Below are 17,426 nucleotides of genomic sequence, written 5' to 3' on the forward strand. Positions count from 1 at the left end.
CTGTTTATCCTATTTCCTATACTTCTCTTATAATATTTAAAGGGCTGTTCTATAAAATAAGGAAATAAGTGAGAGCTGCCTCTGTAATTCCCAGCTTCTTTAAAATTGCTCCTCTCTTGGAAGTAATAATGTCCTATCCATAGATTCTGGCTACGGGATAAGGTGATTGGTAAATGGGGCATCAATGGGAAGTGATTAGTCACCTGAACCTGCAGCCTATCCGTGGTCGCAATGGTCAAGCAACTGGATGTACAGGACATCATCACTTCAGATCCTGGCGGAGACAACCATAGCAGAAGCGCTGGAGGGGATGGGAAGGATTATTCACTATTTTTCTTTCTGGCAAGCTTTAAAAAAAATGGAAAACCCTTTAATTGTGAAAAATCCATATGAGAATACAGTTTTCTTCCTCTGTAATTTTTCCTTTTTTTGAAGAAGTTACCCATTAACTATAGGATAGGAATGTATAAATGCAGGTTGTCAGTACTTATATCCTTTCAATAGAGTGACGTGACAGGACTCCTGCTCTTGTGATCTGTGGGGGTCCCAGCAGGACATTTTTCACCTATTAATTGGAAAACCCCTTTTAACTCAATAGAAGCCAGACATAGCCCTTAAAAGTTGCTCCTGATGACCACATCACTGAAGTGGTTATTGGAAAAGCTGCAGACAGAAGGATTCATTCTTCAAGAATTTACTTTTTTTTTTTTATACATAGTGATTAGAATTCGCGCAAACCATGTCAGTGATGCGTCGCTGTCGCTATGTCACTTACCCCATGTGCAGGGCATTGCAGTAGCTTAGGTATCTATGGTTATGACCACTCATATAGTGACGGGTAGTTGTTAGTGGTCGTAACCATGGAGACCTAAGCTACTGCAATGCCCTTCACATGTGGTAAGTGACATAGCAAATCAGAAGAACTATACTACATTTTTAATTGGCAGTATTTGCTAATATTATTATTATTACACCTACTACATATTGGGATAGGATTTTGGAGATGGGAATACCCCTTTTAATAAGTCATTTTATAAAAAAAGTGGAATATGCAAATTGTCTCTTCAGAGACGAAGAGGACTAGATCTCTAGTGCCACCTATTGGAAGTAGCAATCCTACAATCCACAATCAACCCTTTTAACAAGTCGTGCAATATGACTTAGGATAAAAGCCATACCAGAATCTCAGTTTGCAGACAGTGTTTCGGGGTATTGCCCCTCATCGGTGCAAAGTATGATATCTGATTTGCCTGAGTGAGAGGCTCTGGACTGGGGTCTAAGGGGTAATGTTTCTCCTTGTGGAGAGTGACAAGCTAAGCCTGGCATGTCAGAATGCGGAGACTTACTAGCCATGCATGCTACAAATTGAATATTTAATTTCCCAGAGGAGCATGCATGGTGTATAAGTCTCCTCACTCTGACATGCCAGGCTTAGCTTGTCACTCTCCACAAGGAGAAATGTTACCCCTTAGAAAGTGGAAAAGACAACGAAAAAAGTAAAAACGGTTCCATGTCTCGCGCAGATACTCACAACCTTATCTCGTCCACCGGGCTAAAGGCCAGCACATTGAAGCAGCTGGGTCAAGTGGTTTTACAGCAGCCGGCGACTCAGGACATCACGGTAAATATATATATACCAACTTCTATGTGTTTTTCTGAAAAAAAAAAAACTATTTTAAAGCGCCAGCTGGGGACAGTATGACTAGGTTGACTGGTACAAGGAGCTGGTCCCCGTGGATATGTGTAAGGATAGACCAAGGGGAGTGGGGTGGGGAGAAGCCGTACGTCTTGGATTAGTCATACGAGTCGCATTGTCCTCGGCCGGCGTTTCAGCTTCTGGTCACGTCAATCATGGACATATAAGGTCTCTGTATCATAGATTGTCTCATACAGGAGACCCCATCCACTATGACGTCCATACGAGGGCATTTAGAAAGAAATTATATTCAGGAAATATCTGATGTATCTGTGCCGAAGACCAGAGAGGTATAAAGTGTTGGTTTGGTTTCTGACAACATTGGAAGGTCCCAGATGAAAGTTGGCCAAGCCCAATGATTCCCGCAGGATCTGCCGACCATCTAATGTGCATGAAGGGTCTCCTAACATGGCGATCAGGTTGTTGGAATTTCAGCGGCCGATCCATTTGTTCATTGAAGAGATAAGACCCATCTGGCAGCTGCCCTCTCATAGGAGCAGACGGTCCTGTGTATGCGGGCGTTGTGAGAGACAGCTGTCCACCAAACCTGATAATAAAGTGCAATGTATGCAGCAATAATAATACAGCTTTTCCTAGTTGATTCTAGTAACTTCCAGTCTTGCTTCACTCTATTTTATCAGAAAAGAATGCTGTAAAAGAAATGAATTGTTGCACTAATGTTTTCTCCTGTTTTACCTCTTTTTGTATGCTTTTTTTTCTTTCTTTTATAGTATTTTATTATTATTATGCTTTAATTGTTGCTTGTTCCTTATTGCCAGGTAAGAACCGACCTGCAGACACCTGTACCCCAGCCACAACTAAAAGTGGTGACCGACTCCTTCCCACCATATAAATATAGCTGTCCGGTGGCCCTGGTAGGTGTATATCACTTCTACACTGTCTTCATCTTCAAAAGAAAAGAACCTGTACAAGTAAAAATATCCCTGATAGGATTCGCACATTGCGTATTTGATGCCGAATTTTTATTCGAACTCTGCATTAACATTCTGCAACTAAGTACAATATAAGTGTGTGGTAGTAACCCTTTCCTGACACAGTACATGCCAGTAATTTCCATGCCAGGTTCAGGTTAATGGAGCCGGGCCCAAGAGCTGTGAGCTCACTTAATGCAGGGTGGTTTGCTGGCTGTTTTACCCAGCCGGCATCTGCTTGTAACAGCAGTGACCAGAGCTTCCTCTAATTGCTGCAGTTTAACCATTTATAATGCTGCGATTGATCTCAGACATTCCAGTAATATTTATGTCAGCTGCAGGTTATTGGAGCCAGACCCAAGAGCTGAGCTCACTTAATGCATGGCGGTTTGCTGGCTGGTTTACCCAGCCGGCATCTGCTTGTAACATCAGCGACTGGAGCTTGCTCAGATTGCGGCTGTTTAACCATTTGTAATGCTGCGGTTGATCTCTGACATGCCAGTAATTTCTATGTCAGGTGCAAGTTAATGGAGTGAACCCAAGAGCTGAGCAGGGTGGTTTGCTGGCTGGTTTACCGAGCTGGCATGTGCCTATATCAGCAGCAACCGGAGCTAGCTTTTAAACAGTAAATATATGCGTACGTGGGGTGCTGATGAGTTATAGCAACCAGGGGTCTTCTGAAGGCCCCCTGCCACCGCCATCTCAGTGTTTCCATGAAGTTCAGCTTGAGGCTGCACTTCAGAGGAGACCGGTAATTTTACTGTATACTTCAATAGTAAAGTATAGCCGTATACATAGTACAAACAATTGCAGTTTCAAGTTTTCTAGGTGAACTTAAAAAAATCTAAAATGTAGTAAAAATAAAGTTTAAATCAACCCCCTTGTCCCATTCCTAAAATAAAGAAATGAATTTAAAACAAAAAAGCCCAGCATATTTGGTATTTGCCTCATCTATCACAATACAAAATAAATTAACCCATACTGTAAATGGAATAAAGAAAAAAAAATTGAAACCCTATAATTGCTGGTTTTATTGGTCATGAAACGGACCCCAAAAAATGCAATAAAAAGCAATCAAAAGTCGTATATTAAACCAAAATGGTACCAAAGAACTACAGCTCATCATGCCAAAAACAAGACGCAAGGATTGAACGTCATTTCCATGTAAAGTTAAAAAAAAAAACACACAAAAAATGAAGACTGATAAATATTAGACAATTTAATTTCCTTCTAAACTTTGCTAAGTATTTCAAAATAGTGTCACCACAATTAGAAGGAAAATAACATGACACCTTCCATTCTTTCTCCTTTTGTCAGGACCTGGGTTTGGCCACACAGCGGGGGAGAGGAAGGTGTAAAAACCCTTTCTGCAATTTCATGTATACCAACAGACATAAGCCGAAAACCTGTCCTAACTGTGGATTCAGTCTGACAAAGGACAAAGCAGAGAAAGAAACCAGATCTGTGAGTCTTTATACACGGTTTCCAAATAAGTTGCATGCCTGCTTTATTGGAGATCGCCCAAATATAGAATTTCATGGGACTCGGAAATATTAAAAGTCGGATTGGTCATGGTTCGTCGTCTGAAACGCCACCAGATCCCAAATCGGTCCCAGTCCTGGCCTACAATCGACATGAGAACTTGGTCCTTCCATTTTCGAAATATGTTGTCAGACAGCTATATTATCTCATTGGGTGAACAATGTATGGCAACCTTTATATAGTCACTAGCTGCAGCTGCCATCTGTATACTGACTTATACAATATATTCTAATGGACTGCAACATCAGTCTGACAGCATTGTCATAGGACGAGGGGTATTTAGTTAAGTCCCCAATCAGATTTAGGTATTATTTTGTAAGCAAAGATTAGAAAATGTGTAGTGAGTACTGGTTGTCTTTGCAGGGACTACCAGCTGGAGTGGGGGGTCTTATAGACCAGGCAATGATTCCTGGGAAGAAAGGTATATATATTAGCTCTCCTCAAGAAGAAATAAAGCTATCTCTCTAGTGCCACCTATTGAAGGTAATTACCCTATACGTCAAGGACTTAAAGTGGAGGTCTGAAACTAACATTGATTTTAATCCTAAATGCTTCTTACAATGCACACTGACAGTGCGCTCTTTTGCCGGTTCGTCACTTCTCATGAGAGCTGGTGAGGGAGTGCATGGTCACTGTTTACTGAAAAGAATATCGCAGAGTGACAAGGGAGCTTGTGCTAAGTATCCATCAGAATTGATAACTGACGCATGCTCAGTAGAGCAGGGACTAGTCCAGCCCCTGAAATCTATATGACCGCAGCCTCTGCCCCCTGATGACTTACCTTTTGAATATCCCAGCATGCACTGGGGATTCTCAAATGAAACATCATCAAAACTGAAACAGGTTAAAAAAAAATAAAGCTGTTAGATACAGTAGAGAGGGAATGATATGGACTTTTTAATTAAGATAGATTAGATTATTACAATAAATAGACATTTAGGATTAGAATCAATGCTAATTTCGAACCACCCCCTTTAAGTCAAACTAGAGCTTCCTTAAAAAGAAAGAAATCTACGGATAGTTGTTTTGGCAAATGAGGGTTTCTTTTGGAAGAGACTCTGGATTGACCTGTATTTTTTAGGCTACATTTACACTGGCCTAAGACGATCGTTTTCTGATAAATCGGCTGCCGGTCACCCGGCGAACAAACAAAACGCTTATTCGTGAAATGATTTTTAAGTAATCTTAAAAAAAAAAAAAAAAAAAAAATCCTAATTCTCGGCAGCACATCCTCCTGTGTGAACAGGAGAAGTGCTGCCAAGAGCAATAAAATTCTATGCGCACAGAACAATCAATTACCAATTGTTCTGTGCGCATGGGAATTGCATACTAAACAGGCTTTTAAACAAGTAGATGACGCCAGTGAGACATCTTTGATGTAGAGTGCCTCCGTCTCCGGCGGTCACTCTGGCGTAGCTGCCGCTGATCATGTCTAATAGACAATTTATTATTACAGGAATCCCCCATTTGTATTTCTACTGACCTGAGTGTGCACGAGTCTCTAACCCAAAACCAAAAAGAAGTCCAGCGGCATTCCACCCTGCAGCTCCTCCGCAAATCTGTTCAGATCCCCGAGAATGAGTCTGAATTATCCGAAACGTTCAGTTTGATCCAAGAGCTGAATAGTTCTCGGCTGGTGCTCTCTGATGTCAGCGACGGCACCGTCACCATAGAGCAGACCTCCTGGGCCAACCTCTACGAGTCCCCATCTGACCAGTGTCTTCTTTGTGAAACACAGTTGTACAAGAGCGACAAGAAGTAAGTTAGTTTTTTTTCAGTATCTATTTTCTGCCATAGTTGCGCTAATAATTTCCCTACCCCCTGTGTAATTTACCTTAGCGTTTACTGGGAGACTAGTATTCATTTTTCACTCCCTCCCTAATTTGTGTTGAGTTTGACATTCATGATCAAACATTGAAGGCCTGATAATAGACCATCATTGTATGACTTCCCCAGAAAACCCCATTACTGGTTTATCTGAAAATTACCTATTGTAAATTAAAGGGGCTATCCCAACACTAGAATTTGTGCACGAATTGATTCACACATCTCTTTCCATCGGCCATGACAGGGGTCTGCGACTGCTGGAATGGGAGAGGGAGTCCCACCTCTTACCTGTCGGCTCTTCTTTTGATTAGCCGGCCTGCAGTTACGTCATTGTTACAGTGTGACATACATGTGACATTATGCCAGGCAGGCTAACAAATGAAGAGCAGGGGACACCAGCCGGTACCAGCAGCCACAAACCGCTGTCATGGCCAATTGAGTTGGCCAATCGATTCACATCAAATCCACCCATCAACGTTTGTGATCTATGCCAGCCGTCAGAGCTTCACCAATCCTCTGTCCACTGCTTGGATACAGTGGTAGTGCGCATGCTTCACCACCACTCCATCCACTGTGTATGGGAGCGATAGTGTGCATGTTTCACCACTACACCACCCACTGTGTATGGGAGCGGTAGTGTGCATGTTTCACCACCACTCCATCCACTGTGTATGGGAGCGGTAGTGTGCATGTTTCACCACTACACCACCCACTGTGTATGGGAGCGGTAGTGTGCATGTTTCACCACCACTCCATCCACTGTGTATGGGAGCGGTAGTGTGCATGTTTCACCACCACTCCATCCACTGTGTATGGGAGCGGTAGTGTGCATGTTTCACCACCACTCCATCCACTGTGTATGGGAGCTGTAGTGTGCATGTTTCACCACCACTCCATCCAAGGTGTATGGGAGCAGTAGTGCACGTGCTTCACCACCACTCCATCCAGGGTGTATGGGAGCAGTAATGCGCATGTTTCACCACCACTCCATCCACTGTGTATGGGAGCGGTAGAGCGCATGTTTCACCACCACTCCATCCACTGTGCTGTGTATGGGAGTGGTAGTGCGCATGTTTCACCACCACTCCATCCACTGTGTATGGGAGCAGTAGTGCGCATGTTTCACCACCACTCCATCCACTGTGTATGGGAGCAGTAGTGTACATGTTTCACCACCACTCCATCCAGGGTGTATGGGAGCAGTAATGCGCATGCTTCACCACCACTCCATCCACTGTGTATGAGAGCAGTAGTGTGCATGTTTCACCACCACTCCATCCATGGTGTATGGGAGCAGTAGTATGCATGTTTCACCACCACTCCATCCACTGTGTATGGGAGCGGTAGTGCGCATGGTTCACCACCACTCCATCCACTGTGCATGTTTCACCAGCACTCCATCCACTGTGTATGGGAGCAGTAATGCACATGCTTCACCACCACTCCATCCACTGTGTATGGGAGCAGTAATGCACATGCTTCACCACCACTCCACCCACTGTGTATGGGAGCAGTAATGCACATGCTTCACCGCCACTCCATCCACTGTGTATGGGAGCAGTAATGCACATGCTTCACCACCACTCCATCCACTGCATATGGGAGCAGTAATGCACATGCTTCACCACCACTCCATCCACTGTGTATGGGAGCAGTAATGCACATGCTTCACCACCACTCCACCCACTGTGTATGGGAGCAGTAATGCACATGCTTCACCACCACTCCATCCACTGCATATGGGAGCAGTAATGCACATGCTTCACCACTACTCCACCCACTGTGTATGGGAGCAGTAATGCACATGCTTCACCGCCACTCCATCCACTGTGTATGGGAGCAGTAATGCACATGCTTCACCGCCACTCCATCCACTGTGTATGGGAGCAGTAATGCACATGCTTCACTACCACTCCATCCACTGTGTATGGGAGCAGTAATGCACATGCTTCACTACCACTCCATCCACTGTGTATGGGAGCAGTAATGCACATGCTTCACCGCCACTCCATCCACTGTGTATGGGAGCAGTAATGCACATGCTTCACCGCCACTCCATCCACTGTGTATGGGAGCAGTAATGCACATGCTTCATCGCCACTCCATCCACTGTGTATGGGAGCAGTAATGCACATGCTTCACTACCACTCCATCCACTGTGTATGGGAGCAGTAATGCTCATGCTTCACCACCACTCCATCCACTGTGTACGGTAGCAGTAATGCTCATGCTTCACCACTACTCCATCCACTGTGTATGGGAGCAGTAATGCACATGCTTCACCACCACTCCATCCACTGTGTATGGGAGCAGTAATGCACATGCTTCACCGCCACTCCATCCACTGTGTATGGGAGCAGTAATGCACATGCTTCACTACCACTCCATCCACTGTGTATGGGAGCAGTAATGCTCATGCTTCACCACCACTCCATCCACTGTGTATGGGAGCAGTAATGCACATGCTTCACCACCACTCCACCCACTGTGTATGGGAGCAGTAATGCACATGCTTCACCACTACTCCATCCACTGTGTATGGGAGCAGTAATGCACATGCTTCACCGCCACTCCATCCACTGTGTATGGGAGCAGTAATGCTCATGCTTCACCAACACTCCATCCACTGTGTATGGGAGCAGTAATGCACATGCTTCACCACCACTCCATCCACTGTGTATGGGAGCAGTAATGCACATGCTTCACCACCACTCCATCCACTGTGTATGGGAGCAGTAATGCACATGCTTCACCGCCACTCCATCCACTGTGTATGGGAGCAGTAATGCACATGCTTCACCGCCACTCCATCCACTGTGTATGGGAGCAGTAATGCACATGCTTCACCGCCACTCCATCCACTGTGTATGGGAGCAGTAATGCACATGCTTCATCGCCACTCCATCCACTGTGTATGGGAGCAGTAATGCACATGCTTCACCGCCACTCCATTCACTGTGTATGGGAGCAGTAATGCACATGCTTCACTACCACTCCATCCACTGTGTATGGGAGCAGTAATGCACATGCTTCACCACCACTCCATCCACTGTGTATGGGAGCAGTAATGCACATGCTTCACCGCCACTCCATCCACTGTGTATGGGAGCAGTAATGCACATGCTTCATCGCCACTCCATCCACTGTGTATGGGAGCAGTAATGCTCATGCTTCACCACCACTCCATCCACTGTGTATGGGAGCAGTAATGCTCATGCTTCACCACCACTCCATCCACTGTGTATGGGAGCAGTAATGCTCATGCTTCACCACTACTCCATCCACTGTGTATGGGAGCAGTAATGCACATGCTTCACCACCACTCCATCCACTGTGTATGGGAGCAGTAATGCACATGCTTCACCACCACTCCATCCACTGTGTATGGGAGCAGTAATGCACATGCTTCACCGCCACTCCATCCACTGTGTATGGGAGCAGTAATGCACATGCTTCACTACCACTCCATCCACTGTGTATGGGAGCAGTAATGCTCATGCTTCACCACCACTCCATCCACTGTGTATGGGAGCAGTAATGCACATGCTTCACCACCACTCCATCCACTGTGTATGGGAGCAGTAATGCACATGCTTCACCGCCACTCCATCCACTGTGTATGGGAGCAGTAATGCACATGCTTCACTACCACTCCATCCACTGTGTATGGGAGCATTAATGCACATGCTTCACCACTAGTGTTGAGCGAGTATGTTCTATTAACCCTTTCGCCGAGTACGCTCGGGCCGAGCTCCGAGTATTTACAGCTGCTCGGTGATAAGGTTAAATCGCTCCCTTGTGTATGATTTGCAACTGTTTGACAGTTTTATTACATGTGAGGGATGTCTATTTCTTACACATTCCTCACATGTAATAAAGCTGTCAAACAGTTGCAAATCATGCCCACGGGAGCGATTTAACCTTATCACCGAGCAGCTATAAATACTCGGAGCTCGGCCCGAGCATACTCGGACAGAACATACTCGCTCAACCCTATTCACCACCACTCCATCCAGGGTGTATGGGAGCAGTAGTCACACATGCGCACTACCGCTCCCATAGACTTATGGAAGTGAATGGAGCAGTAGTCACTCATGCTCACTACTGATCCATTCACACGGGGGATCCGGGACACCCTTGTCAGAAGTATTCCACAAGGTGTTGTTTTGAGGGATGGCAGCAACGTTTCCCACTGTATATGGATTGCCCATTATTATTATTAGTATTATTATTGCTCCTTCCTATTGCACAGCGCTTTACAGGCATCACCACTGTCCCCATTGGGGCTCACGATCTAGATTTTCTATCAGTATGTCTTTGGCGTGTGGGAGGAAACCGGAGTATATGGACTAACCGACGCAAACACCCTTATACTTCGACTGTAAAAAAAAAGCATTCCTGTGAATACCCGTGCTCTTATTATTACTCAGACAACAGAGAATGAGTGTAAAACAGTGTGGCAATTTTTTATTGAACCACTAAACGGACAATAAACATACATAACAGTCCCAGCAAATACCCAAGATGGTGCAAAATTACACAGTCTCACACTTCCGCTGACCCGCCGAGAATAGATCAGCTGTGACTTTGGGACTTCTAGGTCCAACTACCTCAACCAGTGGTCCCCCTCTTTTGGCGGGCCCCCACAGAGAGGAGGTAGCGGCAAGCTTTGGAGGCTTACAGTCTATTCAGGTACAAGGCCAGGAGACCCTAGGGACCCACACTGGCCTCTGAACAACTCCATGGGTTCCAGGTGACCAGATGGTCATAACTTGGCAACCCCAAACAACATATGCATGGGGCCAGATGACCTTATTGTCCCAACCTGGTTTCCCTAAATGTATCCATGGGTTTACTGATGGTCAATGGAGCAGATCTGTATCTTTCTAGTCAGGGCCGTGTACACTTATGCTGTAATCCTTTAGAATCAAAATCTGTGTCTCTCTGGATGGAGTCATGCTACCAAAACTACTGTCCTGAAGTGTCTGTCTGATTCTCCTTGATAGAAAAACCCTTTTTATATTTACATATGTGGTAAATGGTAATAATAGCACATTGGTGAGGCCTAGTCCCAGTTAGTTAGTAAGTTAGTGTAGTGTTAGTGTAGTGAGTACAATTGGGGGAGGAAGGTTGAACTTGATGGACCTAGGTCTTTATTCAACTTATGTTACTGTGTCATCAGTCACAGGTCAGGGGGGAAAGGTGCAGGGCTCAGGTCTCATTGCTTAAGAATTTGTGAGGGTCGTGATGACATTCCACTCGTCCTCCAGTCACTCCAAATTAAGGCTATGAGCATGGGTCAACCATTCAAAGAATGAGTCAGACAACAAGCTGGTTCAAACTCAGAGCACGCTCAAAAGACTACTACAGACAACGTTCTCAGCAATGTTCTGAGTTTATTTTTTACGTGCACAAACCTAAATACACTACATAATGGGGAGGGGAAAGGGGTTGTCCGGGGTGGGGTAAGCCATGAAAGTCCAGTGTCTGGCCACTCCTGATTGGTCCACATCTCCTTATCTCAGTCTCTGGGCAGATATTGCAGCCGTCAGCTTATAATCTTGTTTCGTTTCTCTGAAATAAGTCTTGGCAACACTGGAACTGTCTTAGTTTAAGTTTCGATTTAAGTAATACGTAGCAAGGAAAGCTTATTGTTATAAGACACAAAATGGTGGTTAGTACATTAGCAAAAAAGCGTATAAAAGTTACAAAAGTATAAAAGTTACAAAAAATATATATATTCTCTTTTACCCCGACATTCCCCCCTAAACACTAAGCTTTCCCTTGCTTCGGGGCCTTTGAGACTGTCCATGTGTGGGGAGAGGGGAGGTGGATTTCTTCACCCAATCATCTTAGAAGCTGCCCCCTTATGGGACGCCCCCAGACAATCGAGCCCTATCCTGGGTGACACATGGAGTTCTCCCAACTGTCCCTAAACTAAATCTCTCAATTGGACTTTGTCATGGGGGGGCTGGTCAGGCTTGTTCAAAGGAGTGTATTTCTCCATATCTTCTCTTGATTCAGAAAGGTCCCGGAGGTTGGGACAGCATTGGTTATAGCTTTCCTGTATAAGGGGACTATGCAGCACAGGACCACCAGGCCCAATACTAGTAGACCTCCCATTACTAGACAAACTTGTTGGAGGAATCCCTTGAGCCCTCCCAACCAACCTGAGAAGAAGGAGGTATCTACCCCTGTGTGGTAGCTGTCCACCCTGGGACAGACAGTAAACATATGGAAAGGATATAGAAGAAGGTAGTCATCTTTTATAGACTCGTTCTGTCTCTCTTGCAGTGGGAGGCGTGAATCCAGGTGCTCTTGCCCTCAAGCTTCAGAGCCGTCGGGGTGGTGAGAAGCACAGTGTACGGTCCCTCGAACCGCGGCTGGAGGCAGTCTTTCCGGACAAACTTCTTCACATACACTAGATCGCCTGGGATGAAATCATGTACTGCATCACCTGTAGATTCTGGGAGAGAAGCAGATACTGGAGAGCGGGTGTTAGTCAATTCTCTAGACAAGGCAATCACAAATTTTACCACTCTATCATGTGTTTCAGACAACTCTTGGGGCCTAATCTCTCCTATCTTGGGTGGGGTCCCAAACAAAATTTTATAGGGAGTCAGCCCATGTTTGGCCTGAGGAGTGTGTGTGATATGATACAATACTATGGGGAGTAGGTCGGGCCAGGGGAGGGGATGATCTTAGGTCATTTTCAAGAGCTGGGTCTTGAGTGTGGAATTCATTCTCTCCACTTTGCCTGAACTGGCAGGATGGTATGGAGTGTGGAGGCCCAAATCTGTTCCCAACATGTTCCAGAGTTCTTCGTAGATATTTGCTGTGAAAGCTGGTCCTTGATCCCATTCTATGACTTGGGGAACTCCAAATCTGCAGGCAATTTCGGTGATCAGTTTCTTGGCTGTGACTTTAGCAGTCATGTTGACAACCGGGTAGGCCTCGGGCCAGGCTGAGAACATATCCACGGCTACCAAAACGTACTCCTATTTTCCTGCTTTAGGCATTTGGATATGGTCGACTTGTATTCTCTGCCAAGGGTAGTCTGGTTTAGCCAGGTGTTGGAGAGGGACCCGTGCCCCACACGTTGGGTTGCAGGTAGCGCAGACAGAGCAGGATTTTGAGTACGCAGTCACAGTGGAAGAGATTCCGGGTGCAAAGTACAGTTTCTTGATACATGCCAAGGCTTGATTCTTTCCTCTGTGTGTAGGCCCGTGAGCCCATGCTGCCACAGCTGAGTACATGCGTCTAGGCAAGCAAGGCTTCCCATCCACTTGGTAAAGAGTCGAGTTGACCTTTGAATCTTTGCGACCTGCCAGCACAGCTCCTGCCGCTTTCCATTGCTTGACTTCTTCAGTGGGGGGTCTTCCTTTGTTCCTCACACAATTTTTCTTCAGGCATCTTGACCCCCCTGGATTCCACTCGTGTCTCCGCTGGACTTGTATGGTCTTCCGCCGGCTGTTCTTTGGCTCTTGCTCTAGTGAGCGCCACAGCTACGGTTTGCAGGGTCTCCCCCATCTCTTCTTCCTTTTCCTGCCACTTTGATGACACATTCTCCACTGCTGCAGTAAGTGATGAGGCCAAGGAAAGTCTGCATAGCGGAATAGGTGGTTGGGAAGGTGATATCCATGATGGCTTGTTTTCTTTCTTCAGTCAGATGTCTAGCACCTTGTGATATTCAATGTCCGAGGAAAATGACCTTGGGCAGACACCATTGGACTTCGCCTTTCAAGACTTTACAGTTAGCTGAGTGAAGAAACCAGAATAGGGATGCTGACATCTCTGGCAAATTTTCTTCAGTGCCACAGAGTAAAAGATCATCCACATACTGTAGAAGGGTGACCTGAGGGTTCTCTTGAACCCATGGCTCCAGAATAGACTTCATAGAATGAGTGAATTGGTTAGGAGAGTTCTGGGCTCTTTGCGGAGTCCTGGTCCATGTAAGCTGTGCTCCTTGAAAGGTGAAGGCAGAAAGAAACCACGAATCTTCATGTAAGGGTATACTGAAGAAGGCGTTGGCCAGATCTAACACCGTAAACAAGGTGGCCGTTGGAGGCAGCTGAGACAAAAGGGTGTTTGGGTTAGGTACCACTGGAGTTTCTAAAATGGTAGCTGCATTGACGGCTCTGAGATCCTGAACCAACTGGTATCTTGGAGACTCTCCCGGAACGGTTTTCTTTTTTACAGGAAAGAGGGGTGTATTGTATGGAGATACACATCTGACAAGGACTCCTGATTCCAGGAGGGAAGCGATTTGGGTACCCAAGCTTTGTTCTTGTGCAGCCTTGAGGGGGTATTGTGGCAACCGTGGGTACCTGTGTCCAGGCTTGAGGTGTACTCGGACCGGGGGAACCTGCAGGAGGCCGACGTCCTCTGGCCCACTGGACCACAGAGAGTGAGGGAACTGTGAGATATCAAGAAGAGTGTGAGGTTGTATGGTCATCATCATGAGAGGGAAGGCTTTAAGAACACAGCGGTCTTCAGTCCCTTGTTCGGAATGAGGGTCCCGCAAAAGAAGCTCCATACCATGGTTTCCGAAGGTAATTGTTGCCTTCATCCGCTCTAAGAGATCGGCTCCCAACAGATTGACAGGGCAAGTTTCAGAGACCAAGAATCTTGTGAGTACTCCGGTGAACGGTCCTGCAGACACAGGGACTGTGAGTGGAGAGGAAATATGTTGGCCTTCCACCCCAACACAGGTGAGGGTATCCGGTGATAGGGATACAGAAGGAGGGAGCTGTGCAGAGGAAATGACAGATGTGGCCGCCCCAGTGTCCACCAGGAACTCCAGTGGTTGATGGTCCACCTGTAAAGTGACAGTCCCACAGGCGGCCGTAAGATGCGTAGCCGGGAAAGTGGACACTGGTTGACCGAGCCGTCATTGGCGTGGATGAGATGGTTCACGGGAAGGTCCATGGTTGTGTGGACCGTCATGAAATGAGCGGTCATGGTACTGTCTGCGGGTTGGACAGTCTCTGAGAATGTGATTAGGGTTACCACATTCCCAACACAGTATGCGTCCTTCAGAATCACGAGATTGTCTCTGTTTCTAGATGGTCCCTTGTCATCTCTTCTGCCTTGTTTTCTATATGTGGGAGGAGTATCATCACCTGTGCCTTTAACCATTACCCACTTGATTCCATGTTGGTTGCCAGGGGGTGGGTAGCTTTCATGAGCTTGATATACCATGGCAGGAGCGGCTTTCTTCCTTGGCTTAGTATCCTTTTCCATTTTTAGCATTGATTTTTGGAAAGCTTTAACGATGTCCACCGCGTCGTTGAAAGAAGAAGAACGAATCTCGGGCCGTACTCTCAGGACTTCATCTCTGAGAGCGTCTTGTAGGCCATCTACTAGGGCCTGAACCAACAGGGCGGCCTGTGCCTTGACGTGAGGACTGTATCCGAGATCCTCAAAATGCATGCTGAGTCTTGCAGCATATCTTTCCACAGATTCATCAGGGTCTTGTTGAACATCTTGTACAGACCCAGCTTGATCTGACAAGCGATCCTGAGCCCAGGCCTTTAACTGTTTCATGTATTCTAGGCCGGATTCATACGTACTAAGAGATCCTGCTTTTGTGGAATCCATGGCCTTTTCGATAGTAGGCAAGAAATATTCCTTGGCCTTCACAGATGTGATACCTGCCAAATCAGCCCCGGTTGCACCATAAATGGCTCTGGTTGTGTCCAACCGTCTAGCATACTGCATGGGAGATTTATCGGGATCAGGAAGCTTTGAGACCAGAGTGTTTACTTGTACTGGGGTAAAGGGTTGATATTTAATCATCCCTAAAGGTCTAGGAACTTGTTGAGGACCGGGCAGCGTCGCTTGTTCCTTGGTGGTGTTTGGGGTGGCCGCTAGGGAGGATTCTTCAGGCAACAGAACCGCATTGGGAATTGGTGTCGGGGAGGAGGTTGCCACTAGTAGCTCAAGGGCCAAAGGCATAGCAACATGAACTGCTGGACTACGGACACAGACAATGCGTATCGAGTCCAATCCATGAGGGAGGGTCTCTATGCCTTCCTTGAGGGCCAGTACGTGTTCCTCCATGCACGGCCTGAGTGGGTAGCCGAAAATTCCAGAAGATATGAGTGGTATCGCTAAAGTGCGTCTGGGCATATCCTGATGACTCAATTTTCCTGCATGAAGGAGTACTGAACGGATGGTAGATGCGAGAGTGGAACGTGACTCTTCAGGGTTCCGGGAGTCATAAATAGGACCCACTGCATGTATGATGACATCAGCGGGCAGTTTACCCGCACGGGTGACTAAGGTCTGGCCTTGTGAAAGCTCTCCGTTTTCGGCTAAGTGAGCCTGGCATTCTGCAGCCAGAGTAGAACCAGCAGCAAGGGAAATTTTGCGAGCCAATCCTCCAACATGGCTCATACAAGTGTTTGCAGGGTTGACTATGGCCCCCACCCGATGTGTAAGGATGTCACCATAGCCTATTGACAGAGTGACAGGGCGTCCTGATGGGTCTACTAGATTACGGGAGCGGCAGGGGTCCCAAACTTCTGAGAGGCTGGGGGGTGGTGTTCTTTCAGCAGTTGCTTGGAGCAAGGGCCGGAGTACGGGTAATGGATGTGGGGTGGAGGATGCCATAGGAGACGTATGGGGTAAAGGAGGGGGGGCTGGAGTATCTTGAGCCCATCCCTCCTCTGGCTCCGTATCGTCTTGAGTAACAGTATGTTGGCGGAGGGAGAGCAGTCTGGCCTGAAATTCTGGGGAGTTGAGGAGGATATCCCCAGGGTTGTGGGTGACTCCCATAGGAAACAGGGGAAGCGTCTCAGCATCGTGGACTGGAGCAGAGGGTGTCACATTAGTTTCAGATGGGTGCTCTGGGACTGCGGGCTTTTCCACCTGTGCTGGTGGCTGGTAATATGCACCGGACGGATCTAGTAGTGGATATAGGCCGGATTGGGGCTTTCCGGGCCTCCCACAACAAGTAAGAGGTGTAGCAAGATGGCCGTGGGAGGGAGGAGTTAGAGTGGAAGTGGGATTGTTCTTGGAGGCAGGAAAATGTGTAGTAAGATGGCCGTTGGAGGGAGGAGGTGGAGTGGGATTGTTCTTGGAGGCAGGCTGGGCATCGTGCCATGGGCGGCCCGCCCCAGAGACACGGCAGAACTCCGCCCAAGGTGGGTTTTGCTCTCCACACACCCGACACGTCCACCCCTCCGGTGATTTGTTGTTGGCACCATTATAGGGCGGTGGCTGAGGGCTCGGTGTAGTGACAGGCATCAAAGGTGCAACGGCCATTTTGGGGGCACATAACAAATCACAGTCTGCAGCTTTCATGTATCCGAACAAAGGCTCGGCATTCTCTGTCCCCCCCACACCATCTACTTCTTTCCAGCCTTCAGACTTCAAATCACTCGCTACTCTAAGATGTGCTTGAGCCTGGTGCAGAAGTCCTCACC

At 46.9% G+C, this 17,426-nt stretch overlaps 1 protein-coding gene across 2 annotated transcripts in view; it reads left to right on the plus strand.

Annotated features, from left to right (window-relative positions):
• The window catches only part of HMGXB3 (HMG-box containing 3), a 63,022-nt gene that overhangs the window by 30,447 nt on the left and 15,149 nt on the right, over positions 1-17,426 (plus strand). The window contains exons 9-12 of one of the 2 annotated variants that reach the window (XM_073649779.1): positions 1,524-1,621; positions 2,476-2,571; positions 3,946-4,092; positions 5,627-5,928. In XM_073649779.1, the coding sequence (XP_073505880.1) occupies positions 1,524-1,621; positions 2,476-2,571; positions 3,946-4,092; positions 5,627-5,928 (643 nt within the window). The remainder of the gene's footprint in view (positions 1-1,523; positions 1,622-2,475; positions 2,572-3,945; positions 4,093-5,626; positions 5,929-17,426) is intronic. The other variant, XM_073649780.1, reaches the window with a different exon arrangement.

The sequence above is a fragment of the Phyllobates terribilis genome, unplaced genomic scaffold (assembly GCF_046119375.1).
Source record: "Phyllobates terribilis strain yellow unplaced genomic scaffold, ASM4611937v1 Scaffold_10__3_contigs__length_209671492, whole genome shotgun sequence".
NCBI classification, from domain to species: domain Eukaryota; kingdom Metazoa; phylum Chordata; class Amphibia; order Anura; family Dendrobatidae; genus Phyllobates; species Phyllobates terribilis.